Here is a 24,216-nt window from a genome sequence, read left to right on the forward strand (position 1 = left end):
GCCTTGCTCAATGCTCCCCACCGTGGCTGTCATGGACTCTAATGACTGGAACTGTGAGCCCCAAACTGAACATTTTCTAGGAGCCTTGGTCATAGTGTTTTGTCACAGCAATCAAAAAGTAAAATAAGATGCCACTACACCCAGTTAGTTTATTATTTTTTTAAGATTTAATTTTCAGGTCAGGCGATAGGGGCACATACCTTTCATCCCAGCACTTTGGAGACAGAGGCAGGAGGATCTCTGAGGATTCTGTAGGCCAGCCTGGTCTACAGAATGAATTCCAGGACAGGCAGGACAGAGAAACCCTGTATCAAAAAACCAAAAAGAAAAACATTTAATTTTAAAAAATTTTGTGTGAGGGTGTATGCACATGAGTGCTGATGGCCATGAAGGCTAGGAAGGGTGTGGAATCCCCCCTTAGGTAGAGCACTCATATGTACCCACACACATGCACATAATTTAAAAATTAAATCTTTTATTTCTTCTTGGTTGTGAGCTGCATGACTTGGTTACTAAAATCTTGTCCCATGAGAGTTAGTACACACCTTAACCACTGGACCTTCTGTACAACTCTAAGGGTTTTTTCCCCACTTCTGGCACTGGAAGTCAAACCCAGGGCCTTTTGCATACTAGGAAAGAGCCCCCACCAAGTCACACCAGCTAGCACTATGGTTTATTTCTGAAAGGGGCTCACGTAGCTAAGGCAGGCAAACCTCCGATCCTTCTGCCCCTACTTCCTGAGTACTGGATCATAGGTTTATGCACCACACTCAGCTCAGCTTTATGGATTTCTGGTATATAAATAGAACTGTTGGCTATTAACCTGGTTCTCTACTGTTTCTAGTAGAAAGTGCAAGGCCTTCTTTACAGCCAGGCATGATGATATACACCTAACTCAGCAGGCACTTGGGAGGTAGAGGCCAGTGGATCGGGAGTTCAAGGTCATCCTCGGATACAAAATGAGCTTGAGGCCAGTATAAGCTACCCGAGACCCTATTTCAAGAAAAAATTGTTGTGGAAGAGAAGTGGGTGTGGAGGATGTGTAAGTACTTACAGGCCTTGGATGCCATCTAAATCCTGGACAACTTATATTTAAAAAGAATGAACCTATCACAATGAAAACATTTTATTTTATGACAATCATAAGCGTTACACACAACTCAGAATCTTCACATGGCAGAGCAAAGAACTCAAGGGTGTGTTTAGCTGCTCTCCTCTCTTCCTTACAACTAGGAAGGCTTAAGTCTGACAGAGATGGGAGCCTGGATAGCTGTAATTCCCAGTTTTGCTTTTGATGAGAATCTCAGTTCCTGAGATTGGTACCAGGGTCAAATCCAGGGTCCAATGTGTGGTACACAAGGCTGTACAACTGAGGCACACATACCCTCTGCCCTATGGCTTTTATTAACAAGTAGAAAGAGCTAAGGCATTCTGTTTTAAAAATATGAGTGACAGTTGGCAATTACATGAAATCATCTGAATAAGACTCCTATAAGCTAAGGCATGTTTTTTACCTTGATAAAAGTGATCCATAACCAAATTGACAGGATCGTTAGGTTTCCAGACAGTGAAGGCAGAGGTGGTCTCTCCAGCCTCCCTTCCCTGTGGACTGTATCTCACTCACACTTGCACGCTAAGCTTTTGCCATGGCTTGCTGCCACAATGGAACTGCTTCTGTCCAGAAAGGACGCGGGCTGTCTCTCTTAGAACTACAGGACCTTGGCATGGAAAACCCACGTCAAGAACCCCAAGGACAGGTCTCTTAAAAAGCAGAGTTCTACAGGACAATAGGTGAAAACCACTTTAGTTATGAACTTACAAGTGAGAATGTATTTTCAGAGCTATAGCACACAGAGAAAAGATACTCCACAAATTATGCCCGAAAGTTATGGTAGAAAGAGAGCTTTCGACTGGAGTAGAGGAGGTGATGAACATTTACAAAAGAGAAACAAGTTGGGAGTCAAGGGATTGGCGGATCACTGGGCTTTAGTCATAACCAGGTTTCTGCGAGCGTCCAGGACCTTTGCTTTCCTCTCCTTCCGTTCTTGCTCGTGCTTCTTCCGTTGCTCTTCCCTAAGAGGGACAGACAGGTTCTGTTAGGCTTGATGTAGGTGCTCCGGAAGACACTGTAAAGAACATACTGCTGAGGGGGTAGCTAGTTATAGCATCTACCTCAGGCTCCTCCCAACATCCGTCAGCACTGCATGCAAAGGCTGCAGGTTGCCATAGTAACTCAGCACTCTAAAGTCACGCATGAACAAGAACCAGAGGACACCTTGGTGACTGAATTCGGTGCCTGGACTTCAAAAAGCAGTTTTAAAGAATGAGAAGTCGAACATATAGTTTGGCCACAGTACTAGAACTAGGGTCCACTGACTAGAGACAAGAAAAGAAAGACCCCCCCAGGCTCATGCTATCTTATAGGGAGTAAAAGGTCTTGGTGGCAATGGATAGAGGCACGAGGTGGATGATAGGTAACCTGCATGGGGAGAGTCCTAGGCAGTAAATGTGATTCAGCCCAGACCAGCTGCAGCCTCTCAGGCCCACACCTGGCTTCGGTTTGCATGGGGCCTCACTCCTTACATGCCTAGTTTGCCTGAGAGTGGAGAACTTGTACCTGCTCATAACTGAGCACTAGTGTCTGCAGGGATAGTTACATGTGCTGTTGGGAACAGGTCCCACAGAACTTGAAGCAGTAATTCATGGTGCATTGCGAACCCAGTTTGGAATCCATTTTTCTAGAGCTGAAAATACTTAACAAAATTTATAATTTTAGATAGGTTACCATAGGCAGGCAGTGTGAGCACATGTCTTAGTCCCAGCACTTGGGAGGCAGAGGCAGATGGCTCTCTGAATTAAAGGTCAGCCTGGTCTACAGAGTGAGTTTCAGGATAGCCAGGTCTACAGAGAGAAACCCTGTCTCAAAAACAAAACCAACCAACCAACCAGACAAAAAACTTCAAACCCTTACAAAACAACAAAAAAAGGCACACTATGGTGTATTCCAGGCCCTAGCTCACTTTAAAGTAAGTTCTAATAGCGGCTGACTCTAAAGGTGACTTAAATCTGGTTTATCTAAGCTTGGTCCCTAATGTAACCAAGCTTAGATAAACCAGATTTAAGTCACCTTTAGGTGGTGGGATCCTTAGCAGATGGGGCCCTGAGGAAAATAAAATTAGGTTATGGAATTAGGTTATGGGTACCACCCTTGGAAGTGATTAATGCCAAGCCTCAGGAATAAACTAGTTCTTCAGGGAGGAAGCTGTTAAAAAGACAGCAGAGCCAGACGTGGTGTTGCACACCTTTAATCCCAGCACTCGGGAGGCAGAGGCAGGTGAATCTCTGTGAGTTTGAGGCCAGCCTCGTCTGCAGAGTGAGTTTCCAAGAGAGGCTCCAAAGCTACAGAGAAACCCTATATTTTCTTATTTTTTTAAATATTAAAAAAAAAAGAAAGAAAAAGAACAAAAGACAGCAGAACCCTTTCCCATTGCTTAGTCCGTACATCTCCCGCACAGTCAGGCCATTTGCCATCTTGTGACATAGCCTAAGATTCTACCAGCACCTTGGGCTTCCAGAACTTTAAGTCGAAACTAAACCATTCTCTGCAGAATGTTTAGTCACACACAAATGGCAGAGAGCACTCTCTTCTGACACTCCTTTGAAGCCTACCCCTCACTTTGGTACACTGTGGTTTGAAATTAGAAACTGAGATATTATGTACTCACCTGGTGTGGAGATGAGGCTGCTTGTAAGTTCTCCGGTGGAAGCTAACTCTGCTCACACCCTCCTTCAGAGAACTGTTTTCTTTAGATTGCCCCCAAGGTTTCAGCTTTCCTGGGTGAGGAAAAGGACAGGGTTAATACTCTGCTTGATAGATATTTACATGTATTTTCTGTAGTGTATCTTGATTTCACTGTGAATAGTTTCCTCTAAAAGTAATGTGCTTTAATAAAAACCTTTACCATTATTGTGTTTGTATGAGCGTGAGGACAGGTTTGGAGAGCTGGTTCTGTCCTCCTCCACCAGTTCTGGGGATGGAACTCAAGACGGTTGGAGTTATGCAGCTGGCCTCTACCCACTCAGCAGCTCACTAGCCTGGGGCATATATTGTTTTTGAGTACAAAGATTTTTCCCCCACATTTATTTGTGTGCATTGCCATGGAACACAACACGATTTGCTGCAGTTGGCTCTCTCCTTTCACCACATAAGTCCTAGGAATTGCAAATTTAGGCTGTCAGATTTGGTGGCAAGTGACTTTACCTGCTGAGCCATCTTTCTGGTCCTGGTGTCAATTTGTTTTAAACTCTGAGGAAGTCATGGGGAAAAGCCCTAATACAAGGGCTTGAGAGGGCTCAGTCCTCTCAAGAGTACTACTGTTCTCATCCCCACAGCTCCTACAACTCCAGTTCCAGGATATTGGATAACTGCACTTACATGCAGACAGAGAGTACACAGAATGTTTTTAAAAATCTAAACAAATACCAACAACTAAATTTGTTGTTAATTTAATTATACATCAGACTAAATAAAACAATTAAATCAAACAATTTATCTTAAAATTGTGCATTATGTTTATTAGCATTTAAAAATAATTTCACATGTTTAAGATTTTAAAGATGTTTTGAATTACTTGCAGACGTGTGTGTGGGTGTATAACACCTTGTGTGGGTACTGTGCACGGCAGCTCACACTAGTAATTCCACACCTTGGGAAGCTGAAGGAAACGAAAGGCCATGAGTTCACGGGTACACTGGGAGGGAGTTTCAGACTGGCTTGGGCCACAGAGTGAGACCCAGAATCAAAAGCCACTCTGCTCCCAGCCAGCACGACATGACAGCGTGGTCTTGTTCTCCTGCTGCCTTGTTGGACCGGATCTGCCTAGAGCTACTGTGACAGGCCAGCCTCATGCTCTTTCCCATCACCTTCACCAAAATGAACTGGACCCACCCCCAAATGGAAGGCACAATAAACCCTGTCTCTTAAAAAGTCACAATAAAGATCAAACAACAAAACACCATACACAAAATAAAGTCAGTCTGATATATACCTCAGAACTGCTGAGAGCAGAACTAAATATTCTTTTTTTTTTTTTTAAAAAGGGGGGGTTAAAAAATTTAAAAAGTGAAGAGCCCATCATTCTGAAGTTCAAAGACATTCATTCTTGGCTTTAAGCAAATTTGAGGACAGCTAGAACACTTGAAGTTCTATCTCAAAACAAAGGAAACTCAAACGGATATTTCTGTACCTGTCTGTCACGGGACAGAAAGGCTGCACAGGAGACCCTTGGGCTGACATCATCATCGACAAGTTATATTCTCAATCAACAAATGCCTAGCAGATCAGTTGGATTCTGCTCGGTGGGAACTCTTAAGTCAGAAACTCATGTGGAAGCAGGGGCACAGATTTCCATAGTAGGATTCTTCCAAGTCATAGAATTTTTTTCTCTTCTTTTGCAGTGTTTGGGGATCAAATTCAGAGTCTCATGACTGCCAGGAAGCATTTTGCTACTATATATCTTATAATAGTACACACACACACACACACATGCACGCACACCACACATACACACACACATGCACACGCACACCCCTCTAGGGTCTTTGATGTGTTTTGATGCAGAGCTGTTTACCATCACCCTCCAGCCTTGCCCTTCCCAACAATCCAACCACATACCTTTGTGTGGCTTGTAGTTGAGGGGCCGAGACAAGCTTGCCTGGAGATCAAAGACTGGTTTCTTACTAGAGCCTGGAGTCTGTGCTGCTTCAGCTGCCAACTTGAATGGGGTAACAACTGAAAACACAAAACAAAAACCCAAACAAATAAAACACCAAAGAACTTAATTTATTTTTTTGTTTTTTGGGACATGGTTTTGCTATGTAAGAGCCCTGGCTGTCCTGGAACTCACTCTGTAGCCCAGGCTGGCCTTGAACTCACAGAGATCTGCTTGCCTCTACCTCCCAAGTGATGGGATTTAAGGCATGCACCACCAGCACCTGACTGGATTTATTAATTCTTAATTTGGCATGATCTGATTTATTGCATTGGTGGAGAGACCCAATTCTAGGACACAGAAACCTTTCAATGGTGTCTCTTCATAGCAACAGAACAGGGACTAATACTAAGGTTTGCCATCTGAGCATGCGACTGGAACGTGAGAGGCCTCTACTAGGTCCCAGCCGCACTAGGATCCTGATTTAGCCTCCAGAGCTAAGATATTTCTTTCGCTATAACCATTTATTTATTATAAGAGGCAGAATTAATCTGTATGGGTCATTGATGTAGATGTTGGGCTCAAAAGCAGGAAAGAAGGGGTGTGAGCTCGATGAGGAACATAACCAGTGAGGTTTGTTCCCCGGTTAGCAGCCCCTGAATATTCTGAATGGTTCAACCTTTTCTAGGGTCACCTGAGTACAGAAGCCTTGAAATAGCTGAGCGCTGGGGAGATGGCTCAGCAGATAAAGGTGCTTCCAATGAAGCCTAACCACCGGCGTTTGACCCCTGGAAACCCACATGGTGGTAAGATAGAGTGAGCCCCACAGTTTGACCTCTGACCTCCAAATGTGTGCTCTGGCACACGTGCATGTGCATACATATACATACATGAGCCTTTTTTTTTTAAATAAAAAAGAGGAAAGCAGATAGCCATCACAGGGAGTGACAGGGTACGACTCTAACTTCACTTGCGAGGTGAAGGAGGGAAGACTGGAGTTCAAGCCAGCCTCAGCTGCACTGTGCGTGAGAGACAGACAGACACACAGTCAGAAACAGGCACAGAGAGATCACACACACATTTTGAGGTAAGATACACAATGGCCTGGGTCTCACCTATTGGTGACCTTAAGGGAGTTGGTCATTGTCTACATCTCCCTGGCACTGTCAACACATCCAGCTTTCTTTTGTTAAACAAAGGTTCTAGGATTTGAACTCAGGTCCCATGTTTAAAAGACAAGTGCTTCAGATGTGGTGGCACACATCTTTAATCCCAACAATGGGAAGGCAGAGGCAACCGGATCTCAGTGAGTTCAAGGCTAGCTTGGGCTATAAAGTGAGTTCCAGGACAGCCAGAAGTATTATACTGAAAAATCCTGTCTTGAAAAAAATAGACACGTGCTTTTACTCACTAAGCCATCTCCCAGCCCCGGCCCCTTGAATTTAATTTTCCTTCTTCCTATTCAGTTAGGCGATGACCCCATTAGAGGCCCTGTGTCTCCAGTCCGATTACTATCAGCGGTGACTTCTCCAGTCGGAAACCACGGATGGTTCTGGTCTAGCACCAGCTATCACCTGACATTTTCAAGGGATTCTAAGGAGAACCTTGATGTGTGTGAGTTTAGAGCTAATGTCTCTGGCATTTCCTGCACCATTGCAAATGAAGAATATGCTATGACTTTTTTGTCCTTGATTTTATACACATGAAGAGACCTTAGAGAAAGAGATATGCTTGGTTTCAGAAGTTCTAAAACTGTTTATGTATTTATTTATTACCTGCAGTAGTAGAATTCCTCTCTGTGGTCTTTAACTTAGGTGTCCTGAACACAGCCTGGCCTTTTGAAGCACTCCCGGTTAGGGTCACACATGGAGACTTTCTGGCTGGAGTCTTGGTCAGGGAGTACTTATGTTCATTATCCTTGGTAGCAGCTGAAAACCTAAATGCAGTCATGGAGAGAGAGCTGTGAGGACTTGGAACAAGAGTAACCAAGGTCACCGAGAACTTGTAGTAGAAACACTGGCCGGCACCAGGCGATCCATGAGCCTCAGGAAATACTGCTATGTGAATCGACCTCTCTCACACAAAAGACATGTTTGTGTCAACTTCCATTATTCGTAAAGTAAGTTTTGAGGGGCTGGAGAGATAGCTCAGCAGTTAAGAGCACTGGATGCACATACAGAGGACCAGGGTTCAGTTCCCAGCACACACATGGCAGTCCACAACCATCTGTGACTTCAGTTCCAGGGGATCTGACACCTTCGGGCTGGCCAGAAGCACAAGACATACAAGTGGTACACACACATGCAGCCAAATGCTTACACACATTAATAAGTCTTTAAAAATAATAAATAAAGTACGTTTGTGTAGTTTCTGGTATTCTTGTGTTGGTCGATGACGGACTTGGAGGGCAATGGGACTCAAGGTCCAGGGCAGGAATCCAGAGATGCCGTCCTTTTGCCTTTTCCTCCTGGCCACATCAAAGGGATGGGAGACTATTCTGCCAGGGATGCCATGGTAACATCTGCCTCGAACAACCTCATTTGGTGGAGTGGAGCATAAATGAACTCACTCTTTATTCATGCCAAATGTAAGACATGTATTTTTGTGATTGTGCTCTCTAGTTTCATGTCAAGTTGACACAAGCTAGTATTATCTAAAATGAGGGAAGCTCAACTGAGAAAATGCCTCCATAAAACCCAGATGTAGGGCATTTTCTTAATTAGTGATTAATGGGGGAGGGCCTAGCCCATTGTGCGTGGTTCTGTCCTGGGCTGGTGGTCCTAGTTCTGTAGGAAAGCAGACTGAGCAAGTAAGCAGCACCCTCCATGGCCTCGGCACCAGTTCCCGCTTCAGGTACTAGCCCTGCTTGAGTTCCTGTCCTGACTTCCTCCAATAATGAACAAGGATGTGAAAATATAAACAAATAAACCCTTTCCTCCCCTTTACAGCAATAGTAACTGTAACTAAGACATGATTCTACATTTCAATAGCTCTGAAAACAACAGGTGTGAGCCGGGCGGTGGTGGTGCACACCTTTACTCGGGAGGCAGAGGCAGGCAGATCTCTGTGAGTTCAAGGCCAGCCTAGTCTACAAGAGCTAGTTCCAGGACCCAGGACAGGCTCTAAAACTACAGTGAAACCCTGTCTCGAAAAAACAAGGGCTGGAGAGATGGCTCAGTGGTTAAGAGCATTGCCTGCTCTTCCAAAGGTCCTGAGTTCAATTCCCAGCAACCACATGGTGGCTCACAACCATCTGTAATGAGATCTGGTGCCCTCTTCTGGCCTTCAGGAATACACACACACATACACACACACACAGAGACAGAATCTTGTATACAGAATAATTAAATATTTATTAAAAAAAAAAAGAAAAAAAAACAAAAAACAGGTGTGGTTGTGTGGGTTTGTAATCCTAGTACTAGGGAGGTAGAGTCCATGATTCCTGGGACTGGTGAGCCAGCTAGACTAGCGTACTTGGTAAATTCTAGGTCAGTGGGAGATTCTGCCTCAAAAAATTTTAAAATAAATAAATAAAAACCAGGTGACAATTGGAGGTTGTCTTCTGTCCAACAAACCTATACGCACACACACACAAATATACACACCAAGCAAAACTGAACACTCGTAGAGCCCTTGTCTAGAATGCCCAAGGCCCTGGATTTAAGTCCCAGTGTGCACATGCACACGCGCATGCGTGCACATACACACACCTATGCAATCACTTAAGAAAGAAAACCTCTTTACCTGACATTCATCTTAGTTGCTGAAAGCACAGAGTGTTTGCCTGACCCCATCAGACACACAGTATCTTGACTTTCAGGGCCACGGAACTGGTCTCGTGAGAACTGCTGCCTGGCAGGAGTACAGGGAACAGAGAGTCTTCCTCTTGCTGGAACGGGGGTCCCTCTCCCTTTTTTCTCAAGCTGCTTTTGAAAGGAAGGAAAAAAACCCATTTAAAATCTCGGCCAGAAAAAAAAAAAAAATCTCGGCCAGCAAGGCAGCTGAGTGATTAAAGGCAGAGGCCCTGATGGCCTGCATTCCATCCCACAGCCCACATGACAGAGGCAGAACCAACTCTCTCAAATGGTCCTCTGACCTCAACATGAGCACACGCACACAATGTAACTTTCAAAATAAGAGCTTGTTCTCAAACCAGGTGGGGAGGTATATTCCCTGTAATCCTTCCATTTGGAGGGTAGAGGCAAGAAGATCAGGAGTTCATGGCCAGTCTTGTAAGCATGGGTGAGTCCGCGAGAGCGAGAGCCCGAAATAAAGGGAAATCAAATATTTATGGGGGACACTCATGAGTAGCAATAAGGTAGACAGCCACCGAGTCCTCGGCCCTGGGGGCGCTGGAAGCTGCATTCGGATCTCTGACCACCACACAGGATAGAAAGAAAGAGAGAGACCATTCCTTTCCTTTATGAGAAAAAGATCATGTCTGGTCAGGCAGTGGTAGCATACGCCTTTAATCCCAGCACTCAGGAGGCAGAGACAGGCGAATCTCTTTGAGTTCAAGGCCAGCCTGGTCTACACAGTGAATTCCAGGACAGGCCCCAAAGCTGCACAGAGAAACCATGTCTTGGAAAAAAGAGAGAGAGAGAGAGAAGCCACACTGCTGTAAGACTGGTACCCAAAAAACTATTGATGGAAAGGAATTTGTAGTGAAATTCCCATAACACAGTTTCATCCAGAGACAGTTCAAGACTAGCTTAGACTACATAAAATCTTATGACAATTAAAAACAAAACAAAACAAAAAGAACAAGAAGAGCTAAGATGGCACATGCGTTTAATCCTGTTTTTCCTGCTTCCTCCATGTCTGGCTTGCTGGAGGCTGCCTAGCTGACCCTGGGCATCTTCCTCTCTTTCTCCCTCATTCTCCCCTTTCTCTTGAGCCTAGATTCCTCCTCCTACTTATTCTCTCTGTCCACCAGTCCTGCCTATCTCTCTGCTGTTCAGCTTTTTATTAGATTAATTAGGTGCCTTAGGCAGGCAAGGGAAACAAATGTAACACATCTTTATATATAAACATTCTACAATACAGCCTTCACTAAACAACAAAAAGGCAGATAACAAATAGTTCAGTCTGAGAACATGAATTTTAAGAATTAACAAAATATTGGGGGCTGGAGAGATGGCTCAGCTGTTAGGAGTACTGACTGTTCTTCCAAAAGTCCTGAGTTCAATTCCCAGCACCCACATGGTGGCTCATAACCATCCTTTTTTTTTTTTTTTTTTTTTTGGTTTTGCGAGACAGGGTTTCGAGCCTGTCCTGGAACTAGCTCTGTAGACCAGGCTGGTCTCGAACTCACAGAGATCCACCTGCCTCTGCCTTCCGAGTGCTGGGATTAAAGGTGTGCACCACCATCGCCCGGCTTATAACCATCCTTAATGAGATCTGGTGCCCTCTTCTGGCCTGTAGGTATCACTGTATACATAATAAATAAGCATTTAAAAAAAAAGAATTAACAAAATATCATAGAGCCTTCATCCAGTAATTGATGGAACCAGATGCAAAGATCCACAACCAAGCACCAGGCCAAGCTCTGGAAATCCAGTCAAAGACAGGGAGGAGGGAATATATGAGCAAGGGAGGTCAAGATCATGATGGAGGAATCTACAGAGACAGTTGAACCAAGCTCCAAGCTCATGGAAACTCATGAACTCTGGACCGACAGCTGTGGAGCCTTCATGGATCGAACTAGGCCCTCCTTATAAGGGAGTCAGTTGTGAAGCTTGGACTATCTGAGGAGCCCCAGCAGTAGGACCAGCATCTATCCCTGGTACATGAGCTAGCTTGTTGGCCCATTCCCTATGGTGGGATGCCATGCTCAGTCTTAATGCAGAGGGGAGGGGCTTGGTCCTGCTTCAACTTACTGTGCCAGATTTTGTTGCCTCCCCGTGGGGGCCCTTACTGGTTGGGAGGAGTGGATTGTGAATGGGCTAGGTGGAGGTGGGGTGAGAAGGGACGGGAGGAGGAACTGTGGTCAGAATGTAAAATGAAATTTTAAGAAAATTAATTATTTTTAAAAAGAATTAACAAGAAACTGGGAATAGTGGGAATAGTGGCACACATCACTAATTCTAGCATTCAGGAGGTAGAGGTAAGTGGATCTCTGTGTTTGAGGCCACCTGGCTTATAGAGTGAGTTCCATGACAGCAAGAGCTACACAGTGAGTCTGTCTTGAAAAAAAAAAAAAAGAAAAGAAAAAGGAGATAGGGAGGGAGAGATGGCTCAGTGGTTAAGAGCACTAGATATTCTCCCAGAGGACTTGAGTTTAATTCCTAGCACCCACATGGCAGCTCACAACCATCTATAACTCCAGTTCCAGAGAATCCAACCCTATGTCTCACCTCCATGGGCACCAGCCAGGCATGTAGTACACATATTTACATGTAGGCAAAACACTCACACACACAAAAGAAAACAAATTAGTTCTAAAAAACAATAACAAGACATGCATTTTGTCTGCCTACCTTTAGTTCATTAAGTGAATTGTGTCCTTTAAAGTGTTTCTTTTTTCTCACAATATATTCATCAATGGATTCCATTTTCTTAAAACGAGCCTCATGAAGCTTCTTAAAGTCTAGAATGTTATCACAATATGAAAATAGTCAGATAAAAATGTATTTTTAGCCCTCCCTATGTTTTTTTCAACATTTGTTCAACTTTAATATCATCTTGACTAAAACATAATTCCAGAAGGCTCGGCCTTTGGAAACGCAGGGAATGCGTGTTCATCTCGGAAACCACCAAGTGTTCACATCTCACTGACCAATTCCCTGACGTCTTGGTTTGGAGAACAAGAGATTTGTCTTCTTCCACCTCAGCTAGTTAAAGGGCCGTTATTTAATCATTACAAGAGGGATCTTGTACACATGCACACATGAGTGGTAGGGACTAAGACAGGCCTCCTGCATGCTAAGCACACGCTCTACCACGTGAGGTGCTTCTCTAGCCTCTGAAACGGACAGCTTATGCCGAGAAAGCACTAGGTTAGACCTCTGTGAAGGCTCAAATAGTAAATATGTTAGACTAGTATGCTTTCTGTCTCATTTTATTTTAAATCCTTTAAAATTTTGAGCTGGGCGGTGGTGACGCACGCTTTTAATCCCAGCACTTGGGAGGCAGAGGCAGGCAGATCTCTGTGAGTTTGAGGCCAGCCTGTTCTACAGAGTGAGTTCCAGAACAGGCTCCAAAGCTACACAGAGAAACCTTGTCTCGAAAAACCAAATAAAATAAATAGATATATAAAAATTTGAAAGTTAAGCTGAGTGTGGTGGCACATGCCTATAAACACAACACAGGGTAGGAAGAGACAAAAAGATCAAAAAGTCAAAGCCAGTCTTGGATATACAGTAAATTTGAGGCCTCCTGGGCTACATTAAGACCCACCCAAAAGGCAAAAACTTTAGCTCAGAGAATTTAAAACTATCAAGGTGAGCAGAGAGTGGTTTTCCAGATCTACCGTATACTATTCCATTATTGAATTTCTTTTTTTAATTTACTTTATTTCATATGTATGGATGTTTTGCCTGCACGTATGTATAGGTACTGTGAGCATATCTGGTGCTCAAGAAGGTTAGAGAAGGAAGTTAGATCCCCTGAAACTGGAGTATGGATGGTTGTAGCCACTGTGTGGGTTGCTGGGAACTGAACTTAGGTCCTCTGAAGAGCAGCATGCTCTTAACCTCTGAACCGTCTCTCCATTCCCGATTATTGAATTTCTAACATATGATAACCAGTATTGTTATAAATCTATATGGGTCAGCCAGGCGGTGGTAGTGCACGCCCTTAATCCTAGCACCCAGGAGGCAGAGGCAGGCAAATCTCTTTCAGTTTGGGGCCAGTCTGGTCTACAGAGCTAATTCTAGGACAGGCTCCAAAGCTACAGCAAAATCCTGTCTTGAAAAACCAAAATAATCATCATCATCAATGTATCAAGCAACATAAGGCAGATGAGAAAATTGGGTTTTTTTTGGATGTATTGGAGATAGAATATTACACTATTAGACAGGCTGGTCCAAAGCCACATAACCAAGGCTCTAGTTACCAAGTACTGAGATTATAGCATGAACATAGTATTTCACAGTAAGTAGTGGAAAAATATTCTCCAGTTATATGCTAACCCATGAAGCCTGAAGTACAGCCATCGCCACTTTACACTGAGAAAGTCGGAGGATCAGGTTTCTACCATCTTGAGGCTAGGAACCCAAGACCGTGGAACATAAACCCTGGTCCCCATACCTGAGATTCTAGCTGATGCCAGCCACTACCAGCCACTGCCTATCCAACAGGAGTCTGAAGGAGGGCAACTACTGTTTTGTGTCTTTGTGTTCAAAACTTACTTGGTGTAGTGGCTGCAGTCCTTTTATTGTTTCCAAGTTTGGAAAACCCATCCATGCACAGAGATCTTTTTTCCAAAGGCCTCTTTGAATTTCTATTGTCTAAATATACAAACATAAAACAAATTAAAACTTTTCCCATTAAACTCTGTTGACTTAAATAATCAGAGACAGAAAAAACTTTTAAGAATGCCAAGGCCCTGGGTTCCATCTTTAGTACCACAAAGCCTAGACAAAGAAACAACAAAAAAGAGGGTAAATTTTTTCTTTTCTGAGACATGGTTTCTCTGTAGCTTGGGAGCCTGTCCTGGAACTCGCTCTGTAGACCAGGGTGGCCTTGAGCTCATAGAGTTCTGCCTGTCTCTGGTACTGAAGGTGTGTGTCACAACTGTCCAGCTAAGGGTAAATTTTTTTTTTTTTTTTTTTTTTGGTTTTTCGAGGCAGGGTTTCTCTGTGGCTTTGGAGCCTGTCCTGGAACTAGCTCTGTAGACCAGGCTGGTCTCGAACTCACAGAGATCCGCCTGCCTCTGCCTCCCGAGTGCTGGGATTAAAGGCGTGTGCCACCATCGCCCGGCCAGGGTAAATTATTTTATCTGCTTCTATGAGCTATGTCTTATTTGGTCTTGTCAGAGGCACAGTTAAACAGGAAGTGTATCTGATAGCTTTTAGTAATGGCAGGTATTATTCAACCAAAACATACCAAGTGGGAGTTGCTTCTTCTTTTGGGATAGGGTCTCTTTATGTAGCCCTGGCTGGCCTGAAACTCTCTATGAAGATCAGGCTATGAGACCAGGTTAGTCTTGAGATCGTAGAGACCTGTCTGACTCTGCCTCCTGAGTGCTGGGATTCAAGTGTTCACCACCACAATCGACAGGCAAGTCATGGTTTCTTAAATGTTGCAAGATAGAATATGGACTTATGTTCTTTGTACATAATGTAAGAACTCTCTTATCTAAGAACACCCAGAAAAGTAGTCAGGCATGGAGGTACATGTCTGTAATCCCAGCACTTAGGGCAGGGGCACAGGAGTTCAAAAAAATCCTCAGTCACATAGTGAGTTCCAGGCCAATATAGGCTACAGAAAACACGTCTTAGAAAAAGTAAATCAAAACAGGACAATAAAATAATGTCCACACCCCTCAAGCAAAGAAACACGTGTGGTAGTAAAGAGGCATCTATCTAGAATTGTTCTCAGGGCTCAAGGGGAAAAAGTGTGTGTGTCTGTGTGTGATAGAAACACAAATTAAGGGAAGAAAGGAGGGAGAGAGGGAATGAGGAAAAACTAAGGAAAACCTATCAAATGTTTACAGTTGGGAAATCTGAGTGGCATTTTGCACCATACTCTGGTAGGCCCTGTAATAGGCCATCATCTCCCTAAATCTTACTTCCTGTCTGTACTCCAGGAAGTCTCAGAGCCCAGGCAGATTTGTCAAGGGGAACCTATCACAGAGATGACCCCTGACAACTGGCAGGCTTCCTAAGCAATAAAACCAGAGAGCACAAAGTGCCGTCAGGATGGACTAATTGAATTTTTCGGTCTTCTAAAACTTAATTGAAGGCACTGCAGAGGCGGCTCAGCAGTTAAGAGCATTAAAGCTTTGGAGAACTTGGGTTCACTTCCCAGCACCCATATAGTAGCTCACAACCATTTATAACTCCAGTTCTAGGGGAGCTGATACCCTCTTGAACTCCATAGGTACCAGGCATGTACCTGGTAAACATATATACCTGCAAGCAAACATGTATACACATACATTTTTAAAGTATATTGAAAAATTTAAAGAAACAAAACCTGTTAGTTGAAAAAGTTTATAATGAAATCATTATCTATCTATCTATCTATCTATCTATCTATCTATCTATCTATCTATCTATCTATCTATCTATCGCTATGTTGCCCTGGCTGCCCTGGAACTTATTCTGCAGGCCAGACTAACCTTGAACTCTAGAGATCCACCTCCTCAGTCTCCCAAATGTTGAGATTACGGGATGACTAAGAAAGACAGGTATATACAGTGTGAAAAGTGGGTGTCACTACCCATGTAAGCACCCTAGTCGAAGCAGCAGGCAGTGACTACATCAGTCTCAAATTATGCAGAAAAGTTAAAGAGAACAAAATGGGCTCTTCTGTCACCAAGAAGAGATTAACTTTCCCAAGCTTTCAGAAACCTCTTACTCTGCTCTGGATAAAAGTTCAGGCCAGGCGGTGGAGGCAGAGGCAGGCGGATCTCTGGGAGTTCAAGGCCAGCCTGATCTACAAGAGCTAGTTCCAGGACAGGCTCCAAAGCTACAGAGAAACCCTGTTTCGAAAAAAAAAAAAACCAAAAAAAAAAAAAAAAAAGCCAAAGTTCAGACACTGAGCAGTTGTGTAGCACCTCAGGCTCCCGAGTCTGACCCCAGCATCAAACAACAACTACATATACTTCTAGGTTTTACTTTGACTGTAAAGCACATGAAAGGTCCCAGTGTGGTTACAGTGAACTGTGATCCTCCAAAGACAAGTTAGCTCCCAATCTAGCACCTATGATCTCAACTCACTTAGGAACTGGGTCTCTAGATACTGAACTAAACAGAGGTTGTTTGGTAGGCAGTAAACCAATAGGACCAGTGTCCTTAGAAGAACAGATTCAGATAATCAGTCCCAGAACTCTTAAAGTGGAGGCAGGAAGACTACAGTGTGTTTGAGGCCAGCATGGGTTACAGTGGGAGGATCTATCATAAGACAAATACATAAGACATATAAATGCCTTCCATATAACAGGAAGGGAAAAAAAAGACATATAAATGCCATGTGATAGCAGAGGCAGCAAGCAGAACATGTGGCAACAGGCCAAAAACAGACTTGCATTGCCACTACAAGGTACAAAAGCAAAGACGATACCCAGTGAGTCAGAAAAGCATGGCTTATTGACATTTTGACTTTAGATTTATAGCTCCCAAATTTAGAACACATTCTATTTCTGTTCTTTTTTTTAGGTTTTTTTGTTTTATTTATTTATTTAGGTATTGTTGTTTTGCTGGTTTTTAAAGACAGGGTCTTCTCTCTATTATGTTGCTCTGACTGTCCTAAAACCCACTCTGTAGATCACACTGGTCTCAAACTCAGAGATCTGCCTGCCTCTACCTCCTAAAGGCGTGCGCCACCATGCACGACTCAATTTCTGTACTTTCAAACTTCCTGGCTTGCATTCCTCGGACTAAAACGCATGACCCCGGCAATTTCAATTTGAAATTCCTGGCTGGCGTACCATCGGCCCCATTTCTTCCTGAGGAAGTTGCACTCCCGTCTTCCTGGCTCTGGTCTGGCAGAGAAGGAACTTGTGTAGTAGTTCTGAGGTCTTGGTTTTCCTGCTTTTCTTGATTCTGTAATGTAGTAGGATCGCTTCTTTTTATTGCAGAATGATCCTGCAACAAATTTTGAAAGGAAAAAACAAAACAAAACAAAGAGCAATTCTAAAAAAATAAGGTGTGTGGGGGGGTGAGGGTCAGTCAGAAGAACAATAGGGGAATAAGACTCCTGAGTGGTTTTGTTTGACCCAGTGTTCTGAGACTTTAATTTCAAAAATGGAGACCCTAGAGGCCACTAGGAAGAATGGAAGGTTTGTTCCCAGGAAGTAATACTGAGACGCATCTTCTTAATCCATGGGGCCATACAACTAAACGTGGGGGCAAGAATCTGGCAACAGGAAAAGCTGAACATGAAGTAACCCAAATTAATTCAAAACTGAATACGAAATAAACCTGAGTTTGATTCCTGGGAAATCCTGAATTTCTCCATGATGGAAAGAGAAAAAGACTTCTGAAAGTTATCTTCTGACTTCCACATGCAAGCCTTGGCACATGCCCCACCTCCACCACATCCCCTCTCTCCATGTGCGAGCCATGGCATGTAACCCAGCCCCACCCATCCCCTCCACATGTATGTCATGGCATGTACCCCAGCCCCACCATAGCCCCTCCCAGCACAACAGTTTAGAATGGTATTAAGGTTCTGGAGAGATGGCACAGCGGTTCAGAGTACTGGATGCTTTTCCAGAGGTTCTGGATTTGATTACCAGAACCACATGGTGGGTCAACATCATCTCTAACTCCAGTTTCAGGGAATTTAATTCCTTTTCTGGCCTTCAAGGGTACAAGGAATGAACATAACATGTGACATACATGCAGGCGAAACAGTCATACAGATAAAAAAGTAAACTTAAAATAATTAAGGCTGTGCATAGTGGCACACATTGTGATAGTTTGAAAGTAAATGGCCCCATAGGGAGTGGCACTATTAAGAGGTGTGTGGCTTTGTTGGAGGAAGTGTATGCATCGTTATGGGGGTGGGCCTTGAGGTCTCATGTGCTCAAGCCCCATGTCCCAGATTCCTTCTGTTGCCTGCGGATCAAGATGTAAGAACTCTCAGCATCTTCTCCAGCACTATATCTGTCTGCCCAACGCCATGTCCCACCATGACGATAACAGACTAAATTTTCTGTAAGCTGTCTCTTCAAAGCAATAGAAACCCTGACTAAGACATACATACATCTTTAAATACAGCAGCACTTGGGAAGCAGAAGCAGGCAGACCTCTGTGAGTTCAAGGCCAGCTTGGTCTGTAGACTGAGTTCTAGAACAGCTGCATAGTGAAACTCTGTCCTCCATTCCCCCAAAATTAAGAAAAAATAATTAAAACAACACTACAAAACAAAAAATAGAAATTAGCATAGGCATGTTGGCTCATTCCTATAATTCCAACATTTGGGTTGAGGCAGGAGAATTACTGTTGTGGGATATGTGTACACTGTGTGAAGATATATTGCTGTGATTGGTTTAATAAAGAGCTGAGGGCCGGGGGCTGGAGAGATGGCTCAGAGGTTAAGAGCACTGACTGCTATTCCCTGAGTTCAGTTCCTAGCAATCACATGGTGGCTCATAGCCATCTATAATGGGATCCAATGCCCTCCTCGGGTGAGAAAAGGGACATGCAGACAGAGCACTCAAAGAAATAAATAAATCTTAAAAAAAGAATTTTTTCTTTTTCTTATTCTTTTTTTTTTTTTTTTTTTTAAGTTTTTCGAGACAGGGTTTCTCTGTGTAACAGCTCTTGGCTGTCCTGGAACTAGCTCTTGTAGACCAGGCTGGCCTCAAACTCAGAGATCCGCCTGCCTCTGCCTCCCAAGTGCTGGGATTAAAGGTGTGTGCCACCACCGCCTGGCTAAAAAAAAAAAAAAAAAGAATTCTTTTAAAAATGCTTAAAAATAAACAATAAAATCAGTGTAGTCAAAGCAAGTGAGGAAAGTGCTTAGCTATTCATCACGACCATACACTACTGAAAGACTAAGCACAGGATGACGACCAGGCCAGGAGCAAATAAGAAAGAGAACTTAAAACTACACTTCAGGTTGATCGCAGACAACCTATGTGAACGATATATGAGCACCCACATTGATCCAATCAATTTTGGTATGAATTGCACATGGAAGTATGTATACATGGGATAGGAAGGTACTGTGTGTGTATGGACTCTCTATTACTCTCTCTGCTCCTCTGAGGCAGGCTCTCTCACTGAACTTGTTTCTAGGTTAGACTGGCGGCCAACAAGTCCCGAGATGCTGCGTCCACTCCCTCAGCGCTAGAGCTACAGCTGTGCATGAGACCACATCTGGCTTTCACGTGGGTGCCAGCATCTGAACTCCAGAGCAGCGAGCACTCTCAACCCCAGAGACATCTCTCACCTTCCTCCAGCCCCTTTAGTGAGTATTTAGTTTGTACTTCATACTCGTTATTTCTTCCCATGTGCTGGGGACAGAGGTATGGTGGGGGTACAGTAGACACAGGTATGTAACTTTTGAGGGGCTTGCAGCGTATTGTATGTTTCCAGCCATCTGGGTTGCCAGGGAAGGAAAGCGGAAGCTCACTAAAAATATGCCGGTTATGGAAGGTTATGGTCGTATGGTGACTTCTCTTCGGTTTACATAGTTCCACTCACCTGGAAGTTAGGAACTTCATGGTCTGTCTTGCGCTTCCTTCTTGTTTTGGTGACATGATCGACTGGTTCCCTCTCAGCTTGCTCCTCACAGCTAATTTGTATCTCGGCCTCATCACCGGAGAATGCAGAAGACTGATTCTCATCCTGGAAAACAAGACAGTGTGAGCCATATCCTGTATGTACAGTAGCAACTGCATCCTAAGCCAAAGTGACTTGTCAAAGTTAACAGAAGGAAGCAGCGTTTGCATTTTCATAAACGAAAAGTGAAACGTTACTATAGGTTTATAACAATGATGAGACAATTCAGTCCCTGTTCCTATTACTAATGATGATAACATCATATAATAAATAAACATATATTTTCATTTTTGCTTTGTTTTGTTTTGAGCTAGGTTCAAGATCTGGCCTATAACTCTAGTAGCCTGTGCTGGCTCCACCTCCCAATACTGGGCTTTCAAGTATGAGCCTTTACACTGTCTACTACATCTCAAATCATCACGAATTAAGTATTAATTGTTTTTTAACTAAACACAACATTTTACTAGCTAACAACTGATAAAGAACATTACTCACCTGATTTTTATTTTCTTTCCTTATTTCTGGGTTCAGGTGGGCTTTCAAGGCTCTTAACAACTTGTCTGCCTGTAGAGAGAAGAGTGTTTATTACATTCAAAGCCAAATAGGTAAGGAAGCAATGCGAGACTCCTCTTTTCTTCTGTTTACTGAATGTCCTTAGTCAGGCTGGCAGTGGCCTGGACAGAAATGAATTTCACACTCCAGGGACAAAATCAGGTCATGAAAACAGACATACAATGCAATACAATGGGGTAAGTATGTGAGCAAGCTTTGGATGTATGGGCTCGATAGGACCAATGCCAGCAGGTGATGGGACGCCCCAGATTTAAGACAGATGTCCTGGCTAGGGTTGCTGAGATCTTGAAAATGGAGAAGAGAGGTAAGAGAACAGGACAGATGATGGCCAAGTTCAGCATGGCTGGAACCCTGAGCTAATGGAAAAGTATTCAGGAGTGCAATTTTGCTAGATAGGCCTGCCTCTTAAGGCCCCTTGATAATAAACTTTGTCCTTGCAGCAAATAGCAGTCTCTAAAGGGTTGGCTTCAGGGCAGTGGGCAAACACTGGATGCTTAGGAAACCAGAACTGTGTCTGAACTGAAGAGACAGATGAAACCTTCAAAGGAATTAGCAGCAATATCAACTTGACTAGGGAAACTTCTCTGGGCCAGTTTCTCTGGTGGGCAGGTGTTACCATATAGTGAGGGTCTTTCAAGCCCTTGGGAAAAGGGAACTCACTTTCCGCTCTAGCAAAGCTTCCCTGTCTTTTCTGAAAGACAAATAATAACCTGACTGGCTTTCCTTTTTTAAAAGGTCAAATGGAGTCAGGAAAGCAATTTCCTGAGATTTCTAGGCCAACCTGGTCTATAGAATGAGACCCTATTTCAAAATAATCAAAGGTCAAGTATATTAGTTAGGTTCTTTTTTCCCCCTATTATACCCAGATTTATAGTTGAGGGTCAAACACTTTTTTGTTTTGTTTTGGTTTTTTGAGACAGGGTTTTCCTGTAGCTTTGGAGTCTGTTCTGAAACTAGATCTTGTAGACCAGGTTGGCCTTGAACTCACAGAGACTTGCCTGCCTCTGCCTCCCGAGTGCTGGGATTAAAGGTGTGCACCACCACCACCCAGCTCAACACTTTTTGAAAAATAAAAATTTTATTTATATTTTTTAAAAAAATTCTTAGCTGGGCATGGTAGCACATGCTTTTAATCCCAGCACTCAGGAGACAGAGGTAAGCAGATCTCTATGAGTTTGAAGCCAGCCTGGTCTACATAGTGAGTTCCAAAACAGTCAGAGCTGTATAGTGAGACTCTGCCTCCTCCTCCCCCCCCCAAAAAAAAAGAAAATAGAATGACTTAAACATTTTTTTTTTTTTTTCCAAACAGGGTTTCTGTGTAGTCCTGGCAGTCCTGAAACTAGCTCTGTAGACCAGGCTGGTCTTGGACTCAGAGTTCTGCCTGACTTTGCCTCTGACTCCTGAGTGTTTGGGATTAAAGGCATGCACCACCATCAACCAGCTTAAAAATTCAATTAAAATATAATTACAACCCCCGCCCCCAACCACTCCTTTCTCCTCCAACCTCTATTCATGTACCTGGACCGGCTATCTCTCATATTCATGTTGTTTTATACACACACACACACACACACACACACACACCTAAGTATATAAATACAACATGGTCAGTCCGTGTTTCTTGTATGTATATGATTCTATGCACTTAAGATAGGCTCAGCCTCTAAATTTGGCTTTCCTTCTCACACGATGTATCATTAATCAGTAGTAAATGGCAAAGCCTGAAATTTTTCTGCCCTTTAAGTACAGAAGTCTTGTTGGGGCGTGAGCCTAAGCCACATGTTTCAACTGTGCTAGAGTTCTCTGAATGAAGCCACCCAACTATTAAGAAAATTTCCCACTCAATGAACCTAACCTGAGGTTTCCTCTCAGAAGAGGTCATCCTGGTAATTTTTGTTGTTGTTGGTTTTTTTTCTTTGCTTTTTTTTTGAGACAGGGTTTCTCTGTGTAGCCCTGGCTGTCCTGGAACTCACTCTGTAGCCCAGGCTGGCCTCGAATTCACAGAGATTCACTGGTCTAAAGGCCTGCAGCACCACTGCCGCCCAGATTCACCGGTCTCTACTTCCCAAGTGCTGGGATTAAAGGCCTGCACCACCACCGCCCCGCTAGGTATACACTGTGTGTCACAGTGCATATGTGGGGTTCAGAGGACAGTTTCCTAGAGTCAACTCTCTCCTTCGGCCATGTGGGTCACAACCCCAGGTGTGTGTGCTAAGCACTGTTCTAGGAGCTGAGGACTGGTGAACAGAACAGGCAAGCCTGCAGCTGCTCCCCACTGGACTAAAGTGAAGATAGCGTATTAACCAAGTAAGCTAGAAATAACACCTCGGAGGCTAGGAAGCAAAACCTAAACCATGTGAGAGAGGTGGGCTGGGTCGGGATGCAAATGAGATTAGAGGCAGCAGATGTTGTGTGATAATTAATTACGGTCAGGCAGAGGTGATGTGGTACAAGCCTATAGACCCGAGGAGCATCTGTGGCCTCATTCCGTTCAAACCATTTAAAATCATTTGTGATGACCGAACAGATATTTAGGTTAAATATCAGTTTGCTGTACAAATCTCTGGGGTACACATGTGGGAAACCTCAACTCCAACACAGCAAGCCCCAATCTAACAAAAAATCACATTTTCCTCTACACACCTTGCAAAAGTCCTAACTAGTTTTGAAAAATACCATCACAAAAGTGATCTGTGTATGCGGGGATGGGTAGGCACCCCAATAAAGGCCCATGAGAATGAAGATACTAACAGAGTTTACTGAACAATGGTAGTTTGGAGATTTCCAGAAGCCAATTCAACTTTTCCTTCAACTGCCTAATAATCGGCATTAGTCAATATACTGATTATGTCTTATGGGCCTGCGTTTCCCATTTGGTACCAGGGAAGTATCATTGGAGTTTCCAGTAAAAGGTCTTTATGAGTTCCTGGAAAAAAAGCCTCCAAATAAAATAAGTCATAGCTTCTCTTTCGTTTAACAAATTCCAGCCACCGTGAACCAAAGCTACTCACCCCAAAACAGCGTCCCCGGGGGGTTCTCTCGGTCCCTTCGCCCCGTGTCCACCACACCCTAGGTCTCTTACCCCGCCCACCCAACTGCCCGCACCACCAGCCAGCACCGTACCCTCAGGTTAGCCCGGAGGCCCAGCTTTTTGGCTAAATTTTGCAGGTCACTGTACTTGAAGGAGTCCAGCTCCTCTGCAGAGGGGACGGTCATCGCGTTCTGCAATCCCGGCGACACCCAGAAAAACAGCCAGACAACTCAAACAACACCGTTCAAAACTGGCGCCACCCGAGGCGTTGACAAGCCGATTTTTATATTCAGTTTAAATGAAGACTGCTGTGCGTCCATTGGCTGAACGCCTCGAGGGTGGAGTTTCCGATGTTGGCCAATAAGGGCGGCTGAAACGCTCTTGTCGCACGCCTAACTAAGACGCAGACGCTCCACGGGTTGTGGGCGTGTCTTACAGGCATGTTGTCCAATGAGAACGCAGGAAACTTCATTTGGGTGGAACCTGGCGCGTGCGTAAAAAA

At 43.8% G+C, this 24,216-nt stretch overlaps 1 protein-coding gene across 5 annotated transcripts; it reads right to left on the reverse strand.

Annotated features, from left to right (window-relative positions):
* Positions 1 to 1,787: 1,787 nt before the first annotated feature.
* On the reverse strand, positions 1,788 to 24,010 carry Nusap1 (nucleolar and spindle associated protein 1). Of its 5 annotated transcripts, none has more exons than XM_050134161.1 (11): positions 23,807 to 24,010; positions 20,606 to 20,674; positions 20,033 to 20,176; positions 17,308 to 17,422; positions 14,063 to 14,161; positions 12,191 to 12,300; positions 9,456 to 9,637; positions 7,487 to 7,647; positions 5,675 to 5,791; positions 3,726 to 3,834; positions 1,788 to 2,073 (listed from the first exon to the last, which is right to left on the reverse strand). In XM_050134161.1, the coding sequence occupies exons 1-11, from the start codon at positions 23,897 to 23,899 to the stop codon at positions 1,977 to 1,979; spliced, it is 1,296 nt and encodes a 431-aa protein (XP_049990118.1). In that variant the 5' UTR covers positions 23,900 to 24,010; the 3' UTR covers positions 1,788 to 1,976. The 5 variants fall into 5 exon arrangements, with proteins under 5 accessions (XP_049990118.1, XP_049990117.1, XP_049990115.1 ...); XM_050134160.1 differs by having other exon boundaries at positions 9,456 to 9,634; positions 17,308 to 17,464; XM_050134158.1 differs by having other exon boundaries at positions 17,308 to 17,464.
* Positions 24,011 to 24,216: the final 206 nt, after the last annotated feature.

This window comes from Alexandromys fortis, unplaced genomic scaffold (genome assembly GCF_014885135.2).
Source record: "Alexandromys fortis isolate MF-2015 unplaced genomic scaffold, M_Fortis_MF-2015_v1.1 scaffold_6, whole genome shotgun sequence".
In the NCBI taxonomy this organism is placed as follows: Eukaryota; Metazoa; Chordata; class Mammalia; order Rodentia; family Cricetidae; genus Alexandromys; species Alexandromys fortis.